This window comes from Curcuma longa, chromosome 15 (assembly GCF_044706935.1).
Source record: "Curcuma longa cultivar G26 ecotype Majalengka, Jawa Barat chromosome 15, ITB_CL_G26_1.1, whole genome shotgun sequence".
Classification (NCBI taxonomy): domain Eukaryota; kingdom Viridiplantae; phylum Streptophyta; class Magnoliopsida; order Zingiberales; family Zingiberaceae; genus Curcuma; species Curcuma longa.
Genome location: NC_133875.1, coordinates 5,676,504 through 5,700,596, shown reverse-complemented (window position 1 = coordinate 5,700,596; position 24,093 = coordinate 5,676,504). Strand labels below are relative to the sequence as shown.

Sequence of the window (24,093 nt, the reverse complement as noted above, 5' to 3'; positions counted from 1 at the left end):
CTCTAATTAAATTGAATTAAGTTATTTGTTTTTAAAATAAATATCTTAATAAATGATTCAATTCGTGTCACTTTTAAATTCTATCTGTGTTAGTTGTGTGTTTTGGGTGGTGGCTAGTTGGTCATATTATTGCATTTGATATGGTTAGTTCAACTTACCTTTATATATAATTAATTTTTCATTAATCAGAGTAGCTATATATTGAGATCCTTCAATTCACTAGCTAGGTTTAAGGTGAAGGGGGGCTTTAACCTAGTCATCTAGCTAGCTACAAATTAGCTCAAAGTAGCTAGTCTTGGTCCAGTACCAACTAATTAAACCACTAAAGTAGCTAGCTAGGTTTAGGTTTAAACCTAGCTAGCTCCCCTTCAGTAGAATACATTGAACATTAATGGCCATCTCCTTGTTGCTCTTGGCTTGGCTGTTAGGTGTCGAACCATGTGTGTATTAATTTTGAAAGGGTTGTTTCTGAAGCCAATGGCTGCCATGCATGCAGTGTCAGTGTCAGTTACTTGCAAGTGGTTCCTGGTGCAACTTTTCCTACATGGCAGCATGGCAAAAACAGCATGCATGGCTCCCTCCTAAATCCAGAGCAGAGAAAGTGATGTGTTCGATCAGAATCTGCTTTTGGATCAGGAGAATCTCCTCTGCCAGAAATTATAGTTGCCACAACTGTAAATGAAATGGAAAAGAGAGAGGGTGTGGGTTTTTGGATGAAAGAAACTGGCAGCGAGATCGCTTTCTGCTGGTATCAGTTTGCAAATTTACTGGATTAATCAGGTCTCCATTTGCATACGTTGTCCTTGTTCTTCTATTTGTTAATTATTGTGATCAGTCTGTGAAGACAGTACTGGATACTAACTGGCTTCCATTCTGCATGTAACCCCTTGTTTAGGGTTGGGAATTTGGGGTTTGGGGGTTTTAGGTTTGGGATTTGGGGTTTGGGGTTTGGGGTTTGAGGTTTGGGGTTTGGGGGGTTTTAATTAGAATGATGTCAAGATAGAATTTCTCATTTACTTAGCTTTTTTCATTTTTTTTCTCAGTTCTAAATCTTTTAGAGTTACTGTCCAATGATCGAACTCCGATAACCAACGGCGAGATTGCGACTCTCACAAAGGAAGAGGTGGGGCGATTGAGAGGGGAAATCTTGCAAAATTGCCTATAGAATTAAATAACTCTTCTACATTCTTAACTCTTTCATACTTCCCCTTGTAACTCGTGTATGATTATAGTGGCAAACACAGGATTTATGAGTTAGGGCAAGGATGAATTAATACTACTTTTTATAAGTATTAGTATTAATTTTTATAGGGTAATAGTAAATTATAATTATAAATTTTATTGCTTAATCAAATTCAAGGGGTTGAAATAGACTTGAAAGACCAAATGGCTTGAAAGAGATGCATCACATTCCAAAACTCTTCAAGGAATGTTAAAACTAAGTCTAGCTACGAGCATCGAAAATTAAAAACCTAGCTATAGGTGATTTCCATAGCTTGAATCTAGTAGTTCCATGTTTGAGATGTTAGAGATTATTGTAGACCACAAGAGGGGGTTCCAAACTTGTAATTGAGGCTTAAACCATCGAGTAAATTATCATTGATGCAACTTATCTTTGGATATGTTATATGGTTATCCAATCTATTAGTTAGAAATACATAATCCTTGGACAACGAAATAGAATAAGTGTTGAGCAAAGACTAAAAAACTATGAAAAAAATAGATTAAAACATCATCAAAAATACCTCATCGAAAGTTGAAGATTTGGCATCGATCGAAAGATGAATGTATCAAACCACCAAAGGACTTTGCTTGTTCAAGCAAAACATAATACTAAGGGTAATTTAACAAGCGAATCGTATGATTAGCGCACTGATGAAAATATGAAGACAATGAAAAGGAAAGTAGAAGAAGTATTTGGGGATCCAAACTAGCAAACTGATCTAAGAAACCCACATAGTCTTTTAGATTCAAGTAGCATGTATATATAATATAGCACTTAGACTTGAACAAATAATTAAGGGGGAAATTAAAAAGATGATGCATGTCACACACTCAACATCAACACACCCTTTAGATTTTTGAGGAAGACAAGCAAGAGAATGTAGTGTTACAATAAGAAATATTTATTAAGTGTATGGTGCATGGTGACAAAACATAATTAAACCCTTAAGTACAAAATTAAAGTAGTTTTTATCATTATTATTTTGGAGCTAGGGATTAGGTTTGCAGGCTATAAAGTAGAACATGTATAGCTATAGCTAGTTCCATGCAAAGGAGACAAACCATTTAATTCTTAAAATATGTATTAAAAACTTTGTTAATAGAGACAAAGAAGAAAGAGATAGATCATTGTTGTTGTAAATTAGTGATTAAAGCATAATGATGGTACAAGATGTGGGAGCTAATTAATGGAGCATTTTCTTGAAAATATTGCATATGAGCATGTGTAACCATTTTTAATGTTGAATCAAAGTTAATGCATATAGGCATGACTCCAAGGGGGATCATGCCTCTTCAAACTTGGCTTTATTATTTTAGGAGATTAAGGGAACTTCAATGCTAGCTAAGTGGTAAGATTCAAGGGCATTGGGTTAGGCAACTTCTACTTGATTTTACTTACCAATATGACCCATTTGTATATGTGTTAGACTCCTTGTGTTATTAAAGGAGGATGAACCATAGTGTATCTCTTATTTAGTATTATTTTCTTCACAATTTTATACTTTTCGATGAATACATCAGCTCTTAATTTTAAAGGGGCATCAAAGCATCACTCTTTAAAGCTTATCTCATCAATGAATATGAATATCAATATTTTGCCCCTTTGTTTAAGTCATATATATATTTAGTGCAGGTAGCATTAGATAATAGAATTCATATTTTGATGTCTAATAAAGGGTTTAAAGTTAGATATTATGAATCTGATATGGATGTTGAGTATGCATGTCACTTAACAAGGAAAGTCCTATTGGATCAGGAGGACTAGATACTAGCCAGCAAAGTCTTAGTGAATTAGAAGGATCAGACACTAGGCAGAGAAAGACCATATGTGTTGATGAACCAAACATCTAACGAAACACATTTGATGGATTAGCAAGATCAGACATCAAGTAGGGGGAAGCCCTGTGGGTCAATCAGACATTAAGTAAAGGAAATTCAAACAGGTCAACTGGATCGGATATTTGACAGGGAGGGTAAGTTCAAAGAGGTCCTTTTGAATTGAAGGCAATGAGGAGTGTCACAGTCATAGGACGAGGGTAGTCCTTTGAGGTAGGCGTTGATCTGACTAAGAGACCAACATAGGTTTCAAAGTCAATATCAAATCGATAGTCCTTACTGTCAAAATAATAGAGCATGACGATCATATTTTTGTTAACTCTATTTTGCAAGACTATTACTACTTTTTGTAGGACTGGATCGTACGATAGAGGAGGGGTGAATATCACACTTTTACAACTTTCTTTTCTTTTTACGAAAACAAAAAGACTTGTGGCAGAAATATTAAAGCAAAAAATTTAACTCGGACAATTACCACAGTCTAACGACTGCTACTTCAAAACTTACGATCCCTTATATCGTTTTCGAATAGGTAATCACTATAAATTCTCCTTTTGAAAAATTTTTGAAGAAGGAGAAAACCTTACAAATGAAGAGGATGAAGCAACACACTATTATTCCTCAATTAAAATAAAATGCACTATTAAAATATTACCGACAGCTTATATAATATTCACTCTCAAAAACAAAGATAATCCTTAACATCAACCAAACAAAGGTATAAATAGTCTCAAAACCCTAACGATGCAAAAGAAGAAAATAACCTTAATAAAAGGATAAAAATGATTCAAAGCTTCCAAAAAGACTTTAAATAATATTTTTGGAGCTAAGACTATACTGTTATGGGTTATACTCGGTAATAAATACAGATCTCTGAACGAGCTTCTATTTGATATATTATAAATCCCGTGATTACATCCGAGTCAAAAGTTATGGTCTTTCAAAATTTACAGATTCCCCTACAAAGGATTTCAAGTGCAGACGAGATCAGATCTTTATCAGTCAATCAAAAAAGATTGTTCGATCGACTAATAAAATCTTATAAAAGAAGCCTCAAAGGCATAGGCTCATCATCTAATGTTTTGAAACAATCTCTTTGATCAAGTCATTCCTACTCATTTGTGCTCCATTTCTCTCCGAGAATCATCGTCGAACTCCAAATCTCTAAGTTATCGGACACATTTATTATAATTTTGTATTGTATTTCATTTCTAAGAGGTATAGTAAAGTGTTACTGTAACCTCTCCGCCTATAAAACATTTTCCATTTCTTAACAAATTTTCAAAAGTGCAAATGATATTCAACCCATCTTCTCTATCGCTATTTCCGAACCTTCAATATAATATATCCAAATTTGATCGATCATTGTGATGCAGTATATTAAGGTTGGTAGAGAAGTCGATCGTGCTCTCATTGCATATTGAAGTTTTCATATGTACACTTAAATATTAACATTTACATCCCGATATTGTTATCCTATATATAGTGAAACATTACGAAATGCAATAATGTACACCCCAAACAACTCCCTTAAATTACTTAATGTTAATTTTTTTTAGAATTTAAAATTCAAAATTTAATATTTAAGCTAAAGGAAATAAAAATTGAAGAAAAAAATTAATATCAAGGATGGATGTGCAAAGATAACAAAACTATATGTATATATATTACCAAATATTCAAATATTGATGTTAATAGAAAAGGAATTCAATAATTAATACAGTCAGTACTTCTTATGGCATCATCTCTCATATACGACCTACAAATAAACAGGAAGACAAATCAATTTGTTTAACACAAAATTTTAACCAAATGAAATTAAATTAATGGAAATTAATTTATCTAAATTTACTAAACTCTTCTAATAACCCACAATTCATCATATTTCAGGTAACTATAATATCATAGAACTAGAACTTTTAAACTGTGAATTATAACCCCAACTACAAAAGAATTCATGGTCTTACAATGGTTAAAATAAGGACATGAGATCATAAATTACATAGTGGTTTTAAAAAATGAATAAATAAATTTTATATATTTAAAACTTACGAAATCCTGATGCACTCTTTGATGAATGCCCACCTTTTGGATGCTCCTTTAGCAAAATGCTGAAGAATTAGTTGGCAAGATTATGACACAGTTATCAGGGAAACATTAATTTCCATATGTCAAGAACCTCCAGAACACCTATACATGATCATGACAAGTTCACATGGCAATGCAGAGGGCTGGCAAGAAAGCAATGCTTGGGATACCAAAAAAACATAATAAATAAATGATTATTTCAACTTCTAAACTAATTTTGATCAATTGCCGACCTCCAGCAGCTTGAAAAAATGGCTCTTGTGTAAGAACCACAAACACACAGTTTCTATGCTTGGAAATACATCTAAATCAATTGATGTTTACAGACATGTGTGGAGCATTTATTCTTACAAGTAACCAAGATAAGAACTAAATCACTCTACATATTGCATCAGTTTGCAATCAAAGTTTTGTCAAGCAGCACTTAACTCAAAATACAAATCCAGGTTGCAGCCTTTGTTCACTCTACAAGTCTAGATTCTCTCAGGTACCAGATGCATATTTTGGGAATGCAACCAAAAGCATAGAAATTGACAAAATATGGACTTAATTACATAAGAAAGGAAGTATGTCACATCATATCCTAGTTTATTGAAATGAATGATCAGTTTCTTCAGTCATTTATGTTCTTACTTTATAGATTACCTAAAATTGTGGAGTACTTAATGACCTTTTGGTCTGACTGAACTGTCTTAACGCCACTGAATGGAAAACAGTGGAGTATCTGAATTACCTCCTTCTGTCAATTTTTACTGAGCAGCAATAATGAACATGTGGAGTCTCATAACAATGCCTAATTCAGATCAGGCTTAAGTTGTCTAAGTAATCTACAAAAAAAAACAAACAAACATTTCAGAAACCCTCGTACTTTTTGGCAATCTGTTTGTGAGTTGGTCCAGAACAACTCCAATTCACTATGCAAGTACTGCAGACGGTGAAGCATTGACAATAACATGCCTTGGAAATTAAAAAGAACCATAATTTGACCCGGATCGGAACTTATTGCTCGAGTGGTCCATGGCTTGCTTTCTCCTTCTCAGTTATATCAGCACCATTGAATTGCTGTGGTCCTGTCCTCCATTAAATGATACATATGGACCACCAACAAAACAAAATCAAGCTAAGCATGCAGCTGGAATAAGTCATTAAATATGCAAAGTAGGAGGAAAGGTCTAGAGTTACACACATAATAGTGTCCTATTAATTTAGGCTTCATCGTATCGATAACATCACTCATTTGAAATGGAATGGGACCATCATCACATGATCAGAATTTCAATTTGTTTCACTGGTCAATTCATATTATATTCGACCAATGCCGTGCATGAAAGGTAAACCAAGATTATATCTCAATGAGATCAGTTCCGCGCGTGAGCGGTAACACCAAGATTCATCTCAATGAGAGTGTGTCAGGTACATGTTATTGAATAATTAGCTCGTGCATAAGCGCTAACTTTCTTACAAATAGTTGATAATTATACTAGAGGCATAGCAATGATAACTAAGCAACAAACAAATCCTAAGATTAAAGGACAAAAGGAACCTTAGGTCGGTTATATTATATATTTTTCAGTTTGGATAAATTCATACGACCATTAGGTAGTAGCAGTTGAGGTAGCTAATAAGAATAAAATTCTGTCAAATTTATTGAGAAATTAAGAAGATTTATGATAATCAAATTTGAAGAATTCAAATAGTGAGTGTTTCAAGTAACAATTGATTTGATAATTATGTTAGGAGACATAGCAATTATAACTAAGCAAAAAACACAATCCTAAAATGAGGGGATAAAAGGAACTTAGGCCAGTTATACTGTATATTTTTTTTGTTTGGATAAGTTCATACGACCATTAGGTAGTAGCACTTAAGATAGCTAACAAGAATATAATTCTGCCAAATCTATTGAGAAATTAAGAAGATTTATGACACCAGAAAATTTGAGGAATATAATATATAAAATGCATATTCAAATAATGAGGAGAAGCAAGAAGAGAAAATCTAAGGCAATAACACCGAGACAATTCAAATTTTTCAATAGAATATGAATCAAGGACATGAATCTCAAGCCGACTGAAAACAAGTAGAAGGATTTGCTTTTTTTTTTTGGACATTTACAGTAGGTTCTCCAAAATCTCCCTGCAAATCCACATTACTTATTCCACGGTTCATTCCACATTGTTTTAGAGCAGTTAAAACCACATTCTTACATGTACTTGTTGGTGATAAATATTAAGAAATCCAATGTTTAGGCAAAGACAAACCAAAATCATGCAGATCCAACTTATAAAGTTGTCCTAAAAAATAATCAAATAAAATCTCTTTGGTCAAGAGAACAGTTAAGGATCCCAAATTGACACTGTCAAAATCTTTCTGTTGGCTAACTTGCATCATGATTTCAATTTTCTTGCCAACATTTAGTGTATGGTTTCATTCACTGCCATATATCACATCCTCATCAATTTTAGTTCTTCATGAAGCCCAATTTTATTTCCGAGTACACTTAATTACTTTCAGCTGAACAAAATAACTAAATTTACTTGTATCAACAGTGATCACTTACATAAGCTTTAAAAAAATAAATGACGATGTCTAAGTATAAGCAAAATTTTGCCAGTAAATGGACTCTATCATACCCACAGAAATTGTCTGAGAATCTAACACATGAGTTGTATGGAAATGAAGATGATAACACTAATAAATAATGTTAAAAGAAAATAAACAAAATAACTCTGAATATATATCATTTGAACCATGTGACTCTGTTAACTTATCAGTTTATAGTTGAATTATACATTCGTGTCAGAAATCAGAACCTATGGTAGGAAAAGCATGCAACAAAAGTAAACGGCTACCAGCACAACTAAACAAAAAAAATGAAAAAATGTTGAATAATACACAAAGATTACAGCTGTCTAAACCATGTTTATATGCCACTGATTTGTAGAAAAGGTCCATATACACAACCTGAAACCCAGTTGCAAGAACCAGTGTTACGTATTCCATTATCGTATCAGAAGTAGGGCACCATCTTGTGCTCTCATTCACTGTATTGAAACAGATGTAGAAAACTCTGATAATATGAAGATAAATCTAAAGAAGTAGCATAATTATGTTAACACCTCTTGCATAATAGGATGCACAAGTAATTAGAAAGATAAAAAAAACCTCTCATCTCACGAAACAAGTAATGATGAGTACCAGTAATTCTAGCTATGTTGTTAGGTGAAAACTTATCAACCCACAACTAAAGATTCAATCTAAGGAACAAATTATACACCATCAGTTATCAAGCACACTTTGTGAGTTAACTAAGAGCATAGGATCAATTACGGTTCCTCTGTGATTCTTAAGCAGACGTTGTACAAATTTGCTTACAAATTAAAGAAAAATAATTTGAAGAGCTGAAGCAGATCAAATTCGAAGACCCCGAATTATTAATCAATATAGCACAAGTTAAACCTTTAGGATTTGATCTCATCATGAGTACCCAGATTACCAATGTGAATGTGAATGTAAAGTCAGCACTACAAGAGACTCCATGCCAACCTACTGCACCTTCGATGTTAATGAAAATCAATATATTTTAAAATTATTGGACAATATACGGATACTCTTATATATTGTAGAACTGATACCTTTTGGAATCATGTAATTTATTATCATAGACAATTAAGAAATTTCTTGAAAAACATTTTAAAGTTATTATTATAACAATTAAGATATAGTTTCAATTTTAAATTTTTAGTAGCAATTGAATATAATTTTATCAACTTATGTAATAATCATTATTTTTAAAAAATATATCTATAATATCCTTATATTTGGTTAATTTATAAAATGGGGTTGTCGACTTTTTTTAATCAATCGTGCTAATTGATCCATTCACTAGAGAGCAATTTAAACCTTCATTATTAAGGTGTGCATTGAAGGGAAGGGATGAAATATTTAGTTCTTTAATTAGGTTATGTTAATTTTTTGCATGTTATTACCAACCTGGCGGTGAGATAAAAAATTAATGAAAATTTTGTTTCAAACTCCCCAGCCCTACCAAGGTTTACCTATTTCCAAAATGCCTCTATCGAGTTTTGAGAATGTCAAAAATGCTCCTAGAGTTAAAAGTCAAAATGAAAGAGGACCAAATGTTTGTCATCTCATCAGTTTGTTGTCACTTAATGGTGTTAGTAGTTGAAAAAGCAAGTGATCCTTGGTGGGTGAAATAAAATTTTCTAAAAATTAATATGGCACTCAACCACCGGAGCAAATAAGTCAATTAAGTCAAATGGTGCGAGGGAGTCAATCACCAATGTTCAATTTATAGGCTGATAAACTAGAAGCTTATTCCTAGAGGGAAACATAGGTAAATGTATAAAAAATATCCAATTTGGTTCATTTGAGCTACTTAAACACTTGTTGCTAATTGTATGCATGTTAGATATCTCATATACTCTACATTGTTAATCATTGATATTTATGTGTTTTGCATTGTAAGATTAGCATACATCTTTTTTATGTGGAAGTATAAATTGAATCTATTGATTAGTATGCATTATTGTATATATGTTGACCAATTTTATCCATATTCATATTTTTTATTTAATACTGACTATATATGTCCTCGCTTACCGCATGTGTGCTATATAATGGATCAATCATATGCCACTCACATATGTTTTTTGAAATGTTGTTTTTGTGATTTTGAGTTTTTCATCCACAATTTGATATTCGGGTTGATGTTCCTATATTCAAATATTTATCCTACATTAGTTAAGTTTCAATTAATTGTTAAAAGTAAGATAAAGCCTCGTCTTGAATCTCAATAACAATTGAACTGTTTGAGGATTTCAGCTGATCTTTGATTATAGTTTGGATCTATGATATATATATGGCATGATGAAATGTTGACAAAAATTAGAATACCTGGCTGCTGATCTTGGATTTTCTTTAGTCTTTGTGAGTTATGATTTAGTTTTGCTTTTATCTTTTTCTGCAGTTTTGAATCCCAACATTGTCCACTGTAGTCACAGGCTAAAATATAGTGTTGTGTTAATCAATACTACTAAAACATATAATCAAGCACACAAGACACACCTTCCAGCATTATCAACTCATTGAGGATAATGGAAAGCAAATTTGAGACGCAAGTTGAACAACTTAATTGAGATATGAGCATAGAAGTGAAAATTTGTATCATGTCATAACAAATTGTGTCATTTGATCATAAAAACTGATATGTGATAACATAAAAATAATTATATATTTTTAACAAATAATTTTCAAGGTATAAGATTAACTGGACTCTCTGAATAATTAAATTATATGATATAAAAATATTAACATTTTTAAAATTAATTATTTCATAAGCAAGAGGTGTTAGGATCGGTTGGTTCGCTAGAGGGGGGGGTGAATAGCGTTTCTCGACTTTTCTTGTTCTTTCTCTGCACAGAGATTAGCGGAAGCAAAAATATAAAAGAGAAAGAAAGAGATCAACGCTAACCCGGTTTGTTTACTTGGTCTCCACCTCCGCAGAGGTGACTAATCCAAGGATCCACACGCACGCACACACCCGATGCACTATGAATCTTCTCCTTCTCGAAAACCTCGAAGGCGGAGAAACCTTTACAACGCTTTAGATCTCCTCAAGAATGATATGAAATATTGTTTAGGAGGAGAGAAAGAAAACAGAGAATGGAGAACAAACAAGTTCTCAGAAGAAGCACAAAAGAATGAAAGAATGGCGAAATTCTTGCAAAATCTTGAATCATTCTCGCGCAGGCTTCTTTTATAATTCAAGAGGCTCTTTAGAAACATGAACAAGAGGATTTTTCTTGGTTGGACCTAAACAGACATGCGCAGGAGGCTCATTTAGGAACAACTTCATTAAACCTGAAGAGACCAGACTTTTCCGTTTAGATCTTCCTTCCCTGTTGAAACACTGCCCCACTCAAACAAATAGGTTTCTTCCAACTCCTCTAGGTAAGCCTCATCTCCTTCTCATCATGGTTCCTCCCTTCTAATAAATTTCATGGGCACCATGTGCCAACACATAAATACAACAGCATCTCATTCTAGAAACTTTAGACAACTCAATAGAAAACAAGATTATAAAACTTAATGGTGATCTTTACTGCGAATTTGAATGTATAGCCATTAAAAATTTTATAGTGCTTTTACCTACCCTATTTTGATGTCATCTACGTGTGCACTTTCCGAGTTGGCAAATCCTATGTGAATGTGATGTCATCTTTTAAGCATCAATTAGATAAAATTTTAATGGATGCTAGATTTTAATACACTTTGAAAATATATATTAAATTTTTTAAAAAAACATATCAAGATGCATTTGAGAAAACCTATAAAAGTTATGCTAGATTTATATATTCCCTTTGAATTAGTAACAAGGTTTAATGATAATGACTCAATTTTAGAAAATAAAATAGAAACAAGAAACAATTCATCCATCAGTTGAAAGCACAAAGTGGGTGGGAATAAGATACCCGACCAGTTTTGATGGACATGAGTAATCCCAATTTTTTTAGCAATAGTCAACTCGTATTTATTGTTGTTATCATTCTAAACAAAGGGACTACTAAAACTACTTGATGTGGTAGAGACAGTAGGGGCCACGTGGTAGGCTCAAGACTCAGTCAACATAGACCCCGATCAATTCAACTCAAGATGGAGCTCTGGTCAAGTTAGTCTAGCTTACGACAAGCTCAAGTCACGTGGGACCAACTCTTTCGAGTTCAACTCAAGTCAACTAGGCCCAGGACTTAGTCAACGCACTCAAGTCGAGTCGGCCAACTCATGGCCGAACTCAAGTCAAGTCAGCCGACTCATGACTGAGCTTGACTTGAGCCAGCCTGAGTCACGTCTAAGCGTCTGAGTCAAGTCTGTTGGGTTCTATTGTGAAATTAAACATAAAAACACAGTGGAAAAATAACTCACCAGAGATCCATGCGAATTCTAATTAGTCATTTGTATAAAAAGTTACCTCTAAATACACAGAACCTTTGAGAACATGGAGAGTCAAGCCGATTTGAGCGCGATCAATATGCTCACGCCTCTAAGGTATCCACACGAGCACAGCCACTGCCCGTTTCACAGCACAATTAGAGTCTTTTGTAACTCACATCGTAGTGTTAGCTACTATATAAAGAGGAAATTGAACCCTAACTTTTAGGGTTGACACGATCGTGTTCAAAAACTACTATCTCATCTAATAAAATATTTTCCTTTTATTTTATTTTCCTACATATCCAATATGCAAACGAGCGTGGATATAAAACCGTGGTCTTTATTTGATTTAGGCTTATTTGAAAACTCAAACTCATATTAAATTAACCCATTAATCCAATATGTTTAAGATCCAATTAGATTAACCCATTAATCCAATTTCAGACTTAAACTTAGGTCCAATTTATTTTAGTCATACTAAAATAAAACCAAACTTCAAATTTTCAATGTGGAACTTCGATTGTAATCCCAACAATCCTCCTCTCAAACGAAGGACCACTAAATTCCAAAATTGATGCGCTCTTTGTGTGTGACCTAATAGATTCTCGTAACGTTGACAGTGACTCTAAAATCTCATTTTAAAGACACAAGCAATGAGTGCATCAAGCAATGCATCATAGCTACCAAAATGACAAAAAAATCGTAGATTCAACATAACCTGTATGTGATTATTTTATTGTATAACTTAGTTCTTTTGTCTCTGACATCTAGATTGATTTACGAGGCATAGATAGTGTCATCCTCTCATCAATATATGTATTTCTTGATCTCTAAGTAGACTTACTTAACCAAATAAATTTAATATCTCATATAGACTTACTTGAGCATGACCATGTATTTTAGTAGTTCTACTTAATCAAGGGGCCCACAGACACTACTTCTGTTATATGAAAGAGATAAATTTCATCTACATTACTCACATCCCCTCCGCATAACTTATTGCATACCTAGTGAACGATTTTATAATCGACCTTGTTACAAATGACATTTATCGATACTAAAAAATACAACTCGTTATGTAGAGAATCATAGTGACTCCAAATCAAATGACTGTTTATACTAATAGTCATTATGAGAATATTTATAACACTCATATAATAATCCATGAAATATTCTCATGGAGGGTTAATCCAGTACATATTCTCTAATATATACCCATGTGTTAACTTGATATTTCATATTCATAACTTGTGAGATTAAGTCATCAGTTAACCTCTCAATGCATTAATATTGCCCTTGTCTATTAATACTTGACTAAGGATAATTAAAAGTAGTGTTCTCTATAGTCTCACACAATCAATTCAAAAAATTGATATGCTATGAAACCGAATCTACCACTTTAGGGCATTATTATATTTATTCAAATTTACACATATTTTTAAAATAAATATAATAAACATAAAATATTATCTTTATTAAAATACGATACGAAAGTCCCAAATCAATTATCTTATGATTTGTTCTTGGGGCTGACACTAACAAAGTCCCCTCAACCAAACTCAAGATCAGGCTCAGATCAAATCATCCTGCGCTCAGATGCGACACGATGGTTATAATGACACGAGTTACAAGGATGCACCCTTTGGTGAAGAGGTACATCCTTTGAGAATTCTGACCACTTTTCGCTCCCTATATAAGGTAACAATGACAACACCGAGAGGTATGTGAAATATTATTGTTTTCACTTCTTTGCTATTTTCTCCCGCAAAGGAGAGACCTTCACTGGAGTCCTTGCACTGTTGATCTGAGAAGAGCCTGACCCGACTACTACTGACTCGAGGATCACTACCAACTCAAGAAGAGCCGACTCATGAGGAGCCGTCTTGACGCGCTTCCGACCAGCTAAAAGAACTCAGCTGCGGATATATCGAGGAGTTAGCCCATCCCCCATCACTACTGAACACAAAAGTTCACATTACAATATATTATCTATTCCAGTCAAGTTCTAATTAGCAAAACCTTAATCGTTCGTGCTTGATTCTAAAAGCAGCAATTATCTTCAGTAACTGAACTTTAATGATTAAAAAATAACCCCAATAGAAAGAGGAAAAAAGAACTGGATCAAATATAGAAGACCTCGATCCTCTAATTTATGCATCTAAAAAATGATTCTACTTAATAGAGTCAAACGCAAGATTTAATTTAACACCACAAGAAAAGGGGGCATATGCGCATTACTCACGACGAGATCGATCCCGGGGTGATCGGAGCTCCAGAAGACGTCATGATCGACGACGACGACGAAATTACCCGACATTGTGTTGCCTTCGCAGAGGACAAACTCGTAGACGCACTCCACGTCCTCGACACTGGCGGAGAGAGCGGAGCCGCCGCTGCGAGAACAGAGTAGAAGAAGGCGTAAAATCACGAAGACCTATCCGAGACGAATCGATTTCCACGGATCCCCAAACTCCATTTTTTTTCATCTGTCGCGAGAATTCGCTCAGCTCAGCCGTGAAGCGGTTCTTCCGATTTCTATTTTAGTTTCTTTTTTGGTTCATATAGCAATCGGTCGGGGCTCCCGAAAAGGGTTAAAAATTTGTTTATTCTTTTTTTAAAAGTATTTCAAATTATAACCTCTTTTATTTAAAAAGTTGATATCACTATTCATTTTTTGTCACTTCAATTATTTTGGAGCTTTTTATTTTCATCAATTTTATAATTTATCTATAATAAAAAAATAAATTAAAAAATTATAATTAATCATAATAAAGAAGAACATTATCTTTAATATTTTTTTACAAATTAAATGATAGTGAAATTGATAATAAAAAATTTATGAATTCATTAACTCACTACCTTCATGATTAAGTCAACATCCACTCACTATTCTTCTATAACTAAGTCAACATCCACATGTAAATTATTAAATTTTAATAATGACAATAAATGAGAAGAATAGTAAGTTCATCCAAAACTATAAAATCAACAACAAATCGAGTTGTTGCAACGTCTATCTGATCATATCGAATGAATGAACTGTGGCCTTGTGCCAATTGTTAGCTGAACAAATTGAAAAATATCTAATATATGAATTAAATCGAACTAAATAGTATAATATTGATAGGACGTTAATGTCAACACAGGTTATTTGGTCACAGACTAAAGTCTTATTGGGCTTTCTTGATGTAACTTAGAAGAGCATGAATATTTGCAAATAATGTTGGAAATGTGAACGAAAGAAGAAGGGGATGAAAGGAAGAGTAATGAAATTTTAATTTCAGGGAGTTTTATAGTTATATGATTGATTTATAATATATTATAAGTATTGATGTTGTGAAAATATATACGAGGAGCGGCTCTCTTATAGGTGGGTTCATAGGGGTGTAAATCTAGAGATCCGAATTGTACTAAATCAAGTTGACTTGTGCACGAGTACGACTTGCGCATGTCGAATGTTAGAACGATTGAGATAAAATTTACCCAAGTGAATGAACTAATATTTTATCACCTGAATTATTCTTTTGCTTGTTACTCAAATGTCATTATTCGGTATTTTGTTGCAATGGAAGTATAAAAAAAGATGAATCCGTCACCTCAATGGCCCCATAAAACCGATCCCACGGGGATATAGAGGGAGGTAAATTCAGGTACACAAGTAAGAGGCGCATGGTAGGATAAATGTAGATCGTGAATCGTGAAGATTCCCTTGACTATTACACTAGAAATGTTATGTAAAATACTGAAGGATTAAGAGTTAAAAAGTTATTACAATAGAAATGTGTGGATGGATCCAACCCGTTAGGAAAGGATTAAAAACCCGGTCATTAAGAATGCTACAGTAACCTCAATTTCTTCTCCCCATCGCGATTTCCGCCGACGCACCTCGGTTTTGCTCGTCTTCCGCCGAAGCCGACGCCAAGGAGATAGCTCTTCATCGGCAGTGCCAAAGTGGAAAAGGGAGCGTTGGCGATCGAGCTTGAGTGGCGGAGGGATCAGTTCTTGACGGCGTAGGTTTGTACCGAGTGGTGGCGCGCCGTCGAGCAGAGGATTCAGGCGGAGGCGAATCGGAGAGGAAGAGGAAGAAAGGTAAGGGTTGATTTAGATCCTGGATTTTAGGCCGACGCCGGAGGGAGTTCCTGTTGGTTCCGGCCACAAGCAAGAACAAGAAGAAGAGGAAGAGAATCGGGTAAGCTTTAGCTGGATTTCGGATTTGTGATCGATTTATGGGTTAGATCTAGGTTTTCCTGATTCCTCATAGCTTGACTTAGATCTTGAATCCGAAGCTTGAATTGGATTTGGCCGGCGGTGGGAGTTGGTTGCGATCTGCCACAAGCAAGAAAAAGAAGAAAGGTAAGCTAGGTTTCCTTAGTTTTGGTTAGATTCTTTCTTTTCTTGAATGGTGATTGAGGAGCTTCGTTGAATGTTCTTGATTAGCAAGGTAGTTGATGGGTTTATCTTGGTATTTGAAGGTCCCGGCCAGAAACTTGAATTGTTGCTGGCGGTGGATTGAAGCAAGTGGAGCTGAACTTGATTGGATGTGTTAAACCATGGATTTGGTGGATGATTATGGATCAGTTGTGTTGTTTAATGCTTGGAGGTTCTGGATGATTGGGTTGCAATCGGATTGGAGTTTTTGACTTGGATTTGTGTCTTGATCCGTATGTTTTAGATTGGGTGCTTAGTGATTTTGATAGACTAGAATCAGTACTGTTCAATTGGTTGGTTTGCTATTTAGCTATTGTTGAATTAATTAGTTCTTTACTGTTGGATCTGTTTATAGGTTTGGATTGTTCGGTTAGTGGTGTTGGGTCGGTTGTTGGGTTATTGTGGACTCCGTTAGGTTTTGGATCTATTAGATCCTAATTGACCCTTAATTTGAAACGTTGATAAGGGGATTAGTTGAATTGTATTATAGAATTTAATTACTGTAAATTTGATATAGTATCAGCGTAGTGAGTGTTGTATGGTTGTGTAATTTCAGGACTTTGATTTGATCAGTCCTGTTATCTTGGAGCTTATGTTCTCGGGCTTCTATCGTTGACAGACATCTGACTCAGGTGGGTACCCTGTACTTGGTCACTACAGGTTCTTCTATTCCAGTGCATGTATTATTTTTATCTTGTGATCCTGTTGATACCCCTGTTGGTTGTGATAGTATCTAGTGGATACATTTGATCATCTTTGCTTGATACCTGCTTTTGACCTTATGATGATCTACTGTTGCCATGTTGATACCCTTGTTATCTGTATCATGTTGATTCCTGTATGACTCGTTGCTTGATACCTGTAGTATGATCACACTTGATCTATCCATGGTTAGATTAGTTCTCACTATGATATTATGGACATATATTGACCTCTGTTGATTTTGTTGATCATGCTAATTAACTTTAGCTATTACATGTTGGGATGATTAGCATACATCCATGATAGATGTAGGTATTTTAGTTGGTGGATCTTACCTGCATCGTGTTGTGGTGCCTCATAGGTAAGATGTTGCACTACAGTTGGGTGCACCAGGACTGGCTACATTGCCCTCCTGCCACACTGCCCCTCCCCACTTATCTTTAGTGGTCAGTTGTCGGAGCTGGCAGTATGTCATGTCTGGCCCCTCAGTTCACTGCTCTATGGGGGTGACTGGGGAATGTAGAGTGTGGACAGTGACGGATATTTTGGTTGCTATGGTTGCTACGTATTTACATGCACTGTTGGTAGGTTGATATAGATATTTATTTTATTTTCATCATATGCTTACGATTGTTACACTTGCTTGCTATGACTGTTGCACTTGTATGCCATGTCATACATGATTTATGTAGATTTCTTTATCTGTTGCACAGTATGACTCATTCTTGATATACCATGATATACCTGTTGTACAGTAGGATTTATACCTATTCTGTTTAGTTGATATACCCTGATCCATGCTAATACCTGTTAGCTGTAGTATATTTCTTACTCAGTCTATTCTGCTCATTTCAGTTTGATTCTTATATTATTTCTGTTGTTGTACCTTACATGCACTTCCTTCCTGTACCCACTGAGTATCTAATGCTCACTACCCAGACCCTGGGGTTATTTGGTTTTCTCCCCAGGTATCAGATAGGTTATCTTGGAGCTTGGAGACTCGTCGCCAGCTGTTATCTCACATCAGGAGTTTGTCTTTTTGGTATTGTTATAGTTGTGTTTCCATTTGAGACTTGTAGTATGGACATGGACTGTACTGCTTTGGTTTTGTATTCGTGGTTCGGATTTACGAGGTTTTCGATACGTGGAGTTTTCATATGCTATTGCAGTGTTGATATTACATGCATGAGTTAGTGATCGTGGCCATGGAGGCCTTATATGCATTCTGTGTCTGTGTTGTGGATTGATTGGACGAGTTGTCCTATTCCAGCCGCATGTGGCTGAGTATATGTGCATGTATTTTAGGGAATAGTCATTGTTACAGGGGAGATGTTGCCAAAATTTTCGGACGGCTTCCCGGGACGTAACATGTTATGCGTTCCTTGAGGGTGATCGGCCCGGCCCATAGAAGTTTCCCATCAGCCACCAGGGTAAATCGGGAAATGCATGTAGTGGCCAACCCAGACGCCCAACATTTTTTGATTGCGCTCCTCATTTGAAAGAAAATTCCTACAAATACACCGCAGTTGGGGATCGAACCGAGCATGCCTGGGTGACAACCTGGATGTCCTACTGCGGCACCATACCCCGAGGACAGCAATGGAGGTATAAAAAAATGATAAATCTTCTCATGGACTCAATCAAGGGTGGAGAAGGTATAAAGCTCTTACATAAAGAGGTCATGACCTTTGAATAGAAGAGAGCAGAGGAAATCTATCTACTTCGTTCCCCTATTCTTTTTCTTTGTCGTGCATTTTCGCTTGATAAAATCATCATGATAGCATTCGAGCACAAGTTGAGTTGTTGCGACCGACTCATGCTTTGTGGTGATTGTGGTTAATCATTGTATCTTAGAAAAATAAACGTCCTTTGTAACCTCGAAATACAGTTGGAGGGGCGAATCTATTTTAAGAAAATTGCATTTAACACATGCATCGACTTCTCTGTTTCTGAACACTGAAAAACTCACCTAGACTCAGGATTAATTCATGAATACTCTACATTGCTTTCTTGATTGGGTATAGCGACCCATTCGGATTCTAGCAAGATTAGGCAGTTGGGCACTCGATGTCCTGACTCAACAACATGCTTGGTGGTTCAACATTCCAACTCTGTGCTCGATTGACTTGGCCTTGGTAGTTGGGTAGCATCCTATTTGGACTCGACTTCTCACTTGGACTCGTGAAGCAGACACTCGAGAGTACTCGTCGCATATCTTTTCCACTCGGGCTCTAAAAGCACTCGACAAACAGTCAGCGACATCTCATTCATGTTTGGACAACCCTCGATAACCTCATCATTCCTGCAGGTAGTTTGAGATTATCAACTCATATCATCTGACAAATAAGTTTGAAATTGCATTTGTAACCATCTTAACACGTATCTCCTCTAAACTTTCAGTATTTCCGAAAACTCAACAATTTTTTAAAAAATTTATCAGAATTTTACCCTTTTAGTGAATCATAATGTTTAAAAATCTCCATATGTGTAAATATTATAGTGAGAATCCTAATGGGCTCATTTATGGATTAATGAGGAAAAGAGAAATATTATTGGCCAAGCTAAGAGATTTTTTTTCCTTTTTTGCCACGTTTTCCATTACATTAACGATCGAAGATAATAAACATTCTTCTTTAAATTGCTCTTTATAATTATTTATTCGATGACAAAGAAACGCCGAAAAGTTTAAAGTAAATAAGCGATTTCTTTCAAACGCCTCAGCGTCGACTTTTGCTTTATTTCCCTTTCTTAACCCTCCATTCAACTTTTGCCTTTTGTCTCCATCTCCTCTCTCAGAATTAATTATCCGTTAAATTTTTTTTAAGACCATAAAAAAATAGCCGATCATATTTTTCTTAAATTATAGTTAGTTTTCTTTTTATTTATTTTATTTTATTTTATTAAAAAAATGGAGAAGGTCTCACTGACCACGATTAACAAAAAGGGATTGGCTACCAACCAAAGGCCAATTAACTCAACCACTCACGTTCCGCGACAGCGGCATAAACTAATCCCCAGGGCGATTCGGCCCGCGGCCGCTGGACCGTCCCCCATCAGACCGGACCGGCCCGGACCGACCGAGATGTCCGTGACAGCGATCCGTCAACGACGGTATCAAACGGTCAACGTCGAGGGGCACGCTGGTAATTTCACCCCGTAGTGGGTTTTCTTAGTGAAGCGTCTCAATCGCCGACGTCACCGATTCGCTTAATTATGTGTAATTAACTCTTTCTAGCCACTGAATTTGCACCGGATTAAGAAAATATGTTTATTAAAATGGTTGAAATTTTAGTTAAGACGAAAATGAATTGTATTGGCGACTTGGTTTAGAGTTAGATGACATCAAGCATCTTGCTAAGTAAACAATGAGATGAATTAAATATAATTTTATTCGAGTTCGATTGACCCGATCAATCTATTGGGTCACCCACCCGATCATAATTTTCTTGTGAAGTAGACAAGTAGAGTTTCTTACGTCCATATATAAATATTCCATTGCTGATGAAATAAATAAATATGTGAAACTATATGTCTAGGTGAAATGTGATAACTATAAATAATTTGTTATAATATGAGAATAATAATGCATAATATTTTGTTATAAATAGTTTTAAACTTAGATGTTTGACACGTTAAAGAGGTCAAGGTTGGTGTTGGTCATGTTACGTGTTAAGAGGATCGTATGTTACAATCCTAGAGTCGGAGGGACTATATAGCGGTTGACATGAACACTATGATCATACCCACAACAACCACCTAGCCTACCGCACGCGTTAAGCCGAGACTAACTCGATCGACAAGTCATGCCGCGCCAAGTGAGGAACAAAGCTTAATTAACACGAGGAAGAAAACTTGGTCTAAATGATGTGTAAACTTGCTGGAAACGCGCTTACTAACGTAATCTAAATTATATATATATATGGATGATGAGATATTGAATATGAGACTAAAAGAAAAATAATTCTTTAATAATAATATTATTATTATATAAATTTCAATTTGCTTAATTACCATCAGACTTAATTGTTTATATATTTTATATTTGTTTTTACATACATATAAAGCTTGCCATTCAAACAAAGCATTCACAGCACATACAAACAAATTCACAGCTATAATATGTAGACCAGAGGAGGATCGTCGTCTAAAAAAAAAATTAAAAAAATCATGTAATTAATTATTCATGCACAGTTGTTTTCAGGCAAGTAGCTGTATTTGTATGGGTTATCAACCTCGATCCAGTGAGGGCCATGAATGAAGAAAACATTCACCAACAAACACAGTTTCTGTTCTGTTCTTTCTTGTTCACTACAACAATTACAACAATAAGGCACTCACCTACACAAAAACAATTATATATATTATTATACGTGTTCCTTTCTTGCAGCTTTCTGTTAACTGAGAGCTGATACCATAAAACAAACGAGAAGAAAATTTCTTGTTTCTTCTCCCACTTTTTGGATTGCCCTGCATTAAAATATATATATATAGATATAATAAATTGGTATAGAAAAACTAAGAACCAGTCAATCTTTGATTTTCTGACCAAAATACCAACCAATATTCTACCAAAACCTTCTGAAGAAAATTAACTGAACATCATCATCATTGTTAATTAATGATCACCTTATATATATATATGTTCATGTCTTTACTTCATTTTGCATTGGGAATTAAACATGGTTTCCTTCTTCCTCTTCCTCCGCAGAGGAAGCTTGAGCTTGTTCTTGCTCTGTCTTCTTCCTGTGCTCTGCTCCGCGCAGTACTACCCGCCGTCGAATCCGCGGCTGGAGAGGGCCTACGTGGCCCTCCAGGCCTGGAAGAGCGCCATCACCGCTGACCCCAAGAACGTCACCGGAAACTGGTGCGGCCCCCACGTGTGCAACTACACCGGGGTCTACTGCGCGCCGGCGCCCGACGATCCCTGCCAGATCACCGTCGCCGGAATCGACCTCAACCACTATGCGCTGCAGGGCACCCTCCCCGAGGAGCTCGGCCTCCTCAGCGACCTCGCTGTCTTCCACCTCAACTCCAACGGCTTCTGCGGCACTTTGCCGGGGTCGTTCAAGGGGTTGAGACTCCTGTACGAGCTCGACATCAGCAACAACCAGTTCGAGGGCGGGTTCCCCTCCGTCGTGCTCGAGCTGCCCTCGTTGAAGTTCCTCGACATCCGCTACAACCGTTTCTGCGGCGAAGTGCCTTCCTGCCTCTTCGATCTCCGGCTGGATGCTCTGTTTATCAACAACAATGACTTCACCTTCTCCATCCCGGACAACATCGGGAACTCGCCGGTGTCGGTGCTGGTCTTCGCCGACAACCAGATCAACGGATGCTTCCCCAAGGCCATCGCCAACATGCGCGACACTCTGCGCGAGCTCATCATCATGAACAGCGGCCTCAGGGCCTGCATCCCGCCGGAGATCGGCCAGCTCACCAAGCTCCGCGTGCTCGACCTCAGCTACAACCACCTCGTCGGCCACCTGCCGGCCTCCATTGGCAACATGAAGAAGCTGGAGCAGCTCGACGTGGCCCACAACAAGCTCTCCGGCGAGATCCCCTGCGGCATCTGCGACCTACCGCGGCTCAGGAACTTCACCTACTCCTACAACTTCTTCTGCGAGGAGCCGGAGAGTTGCCTCAGGATCCGCCGCCACGACGACCGCTTGAACTGTTTCCCCTTCCGCCCGCTGCAGCGCCCGCCCGAGCAGTGCGCCGCCTTCCTCTCCAAGCCCAAATTCTGCGACGCCAACGGGTGCATAGCCCACCCACCGCCCCCTCCGCCGCCCCCGCCCCCGCCGCCGCCCCCTGTTCATCCCTACTGAAAATGAGATCGTTCCTGTCGACGATCGCCGGATTCGTTTACAGTTTACACTTTAATTTTCTCTGTCAAATCGGAACTTCAAAAAAAAGGGTCAAATATAATGATTTGTGAACTTTAATTAGATTGCTGGATATATATAAAAATAAATGCTTTGTGAATCATGAACCCATTCAGTCAGTCTTCTTCCTCTTCGCTGCAATGCGCGATCAAAGGTCAAACAAAGGCACAATTCTTCACCTAAAACGAACGAACAAAATCTCTTCCTCGGTCAACTTCCGCAGGATGCCAGGCTGTTGAGCACCAAAGAGGCGTAATGTCTGTCTGATATATTCGTAGATATCTGCGGGTTCGTGATCCGTTGGATGCTGCTTTCTTCCGCATGGCGCTGTGCGACGGGTCAACGCACTGAAAGGTCAACCTCCTGCGCGGCTTCGCGGCAAATGCCAACCAAGAAATTATTATTATTAGTATTTAATAATTCAGTTATTCAATTTTTATTATTTAATTAATTTCGAAGATCGTCCATGAAATTATTGAGTGAGAGAGAGAGATTAGTTTTATCCTCTGATAAAGAGCGTGGAGGTTCACTTAATGTGGTTAGACAATCGCGATCTATCCTTATCATCTTACAGTGGCGGGAAATAGCCACTTTGAGGAACATTCATTAGTTCTTTGCCGGAAGAAGAACAATTGAGGAACACTCTTCTGTAAAAAAGTGAAATTTGTCACCTTAGCGGTCCCACACGATCGGTCTCACGATCATCTGTGAGGAGGTAAATCGAGAAACTGTAGTTGATCACGACGCAGGAGGGTATTGCCTGACTTCGTCAGAATTCAAACCCTTGCCCTCTTCTGCAACTCTGGTATGCCCCGGGGCAACTGAGGAACACTTGATAACAATGATCGTGATAATAAAAATGCTTTGGGTTTAATTGATTGATGCCTTGTAGTTGTTAGTCGTATATGGTCTCTTTGGATTTGGATGTGTTAACTTACTCATTTAGAATATTAATACTTTGTTTAAGGTGATATTATAGTTA

The 24,093-nt window shown here is 36.5% G+C and overlaps 1 protein-coding gene and 1 long non-coding RNA gene across 2 annotated transcripts; both read left to right on the top strand.

Moving 5' to 3' along the window:
* Positions 1–15,964: 15,964 nt before the first annotated feature.
* LOC141846817 (uncharacterized) lies at positions 15,965–18,515 on the top strand. Its single transcript, XR_012603365.1, has 5 exons — positions 15,965–16,191; positions 16,222–16,291; positions 16,374–16,455; positions 17,087–17,162; positions 18,201–18,515. It is a non-coding gene; the product is annotated as an uncharacterized LOC141846817 (long non-coding RNA).
* Positions 18,516–21,911: 3,396 nt separating this feature from the next.
* Positions 21,912–23,209, top strand: LOC141846358 (leucine-rich repeat extensin-like protein 6). Its single transcript, XM_074734379.1, has one exon. The coding sequence runs from the start codon at positions 21,912–21,914 to the stop codon at positions 23,052–23,054; it is 1,143 nt and encodes a 380-aa protein (XP_074590480.1). The 3' UTR covers positions 23,055–23,209.
* Positions 23,210–24,093: the final 884 nt, after the last annotated feature.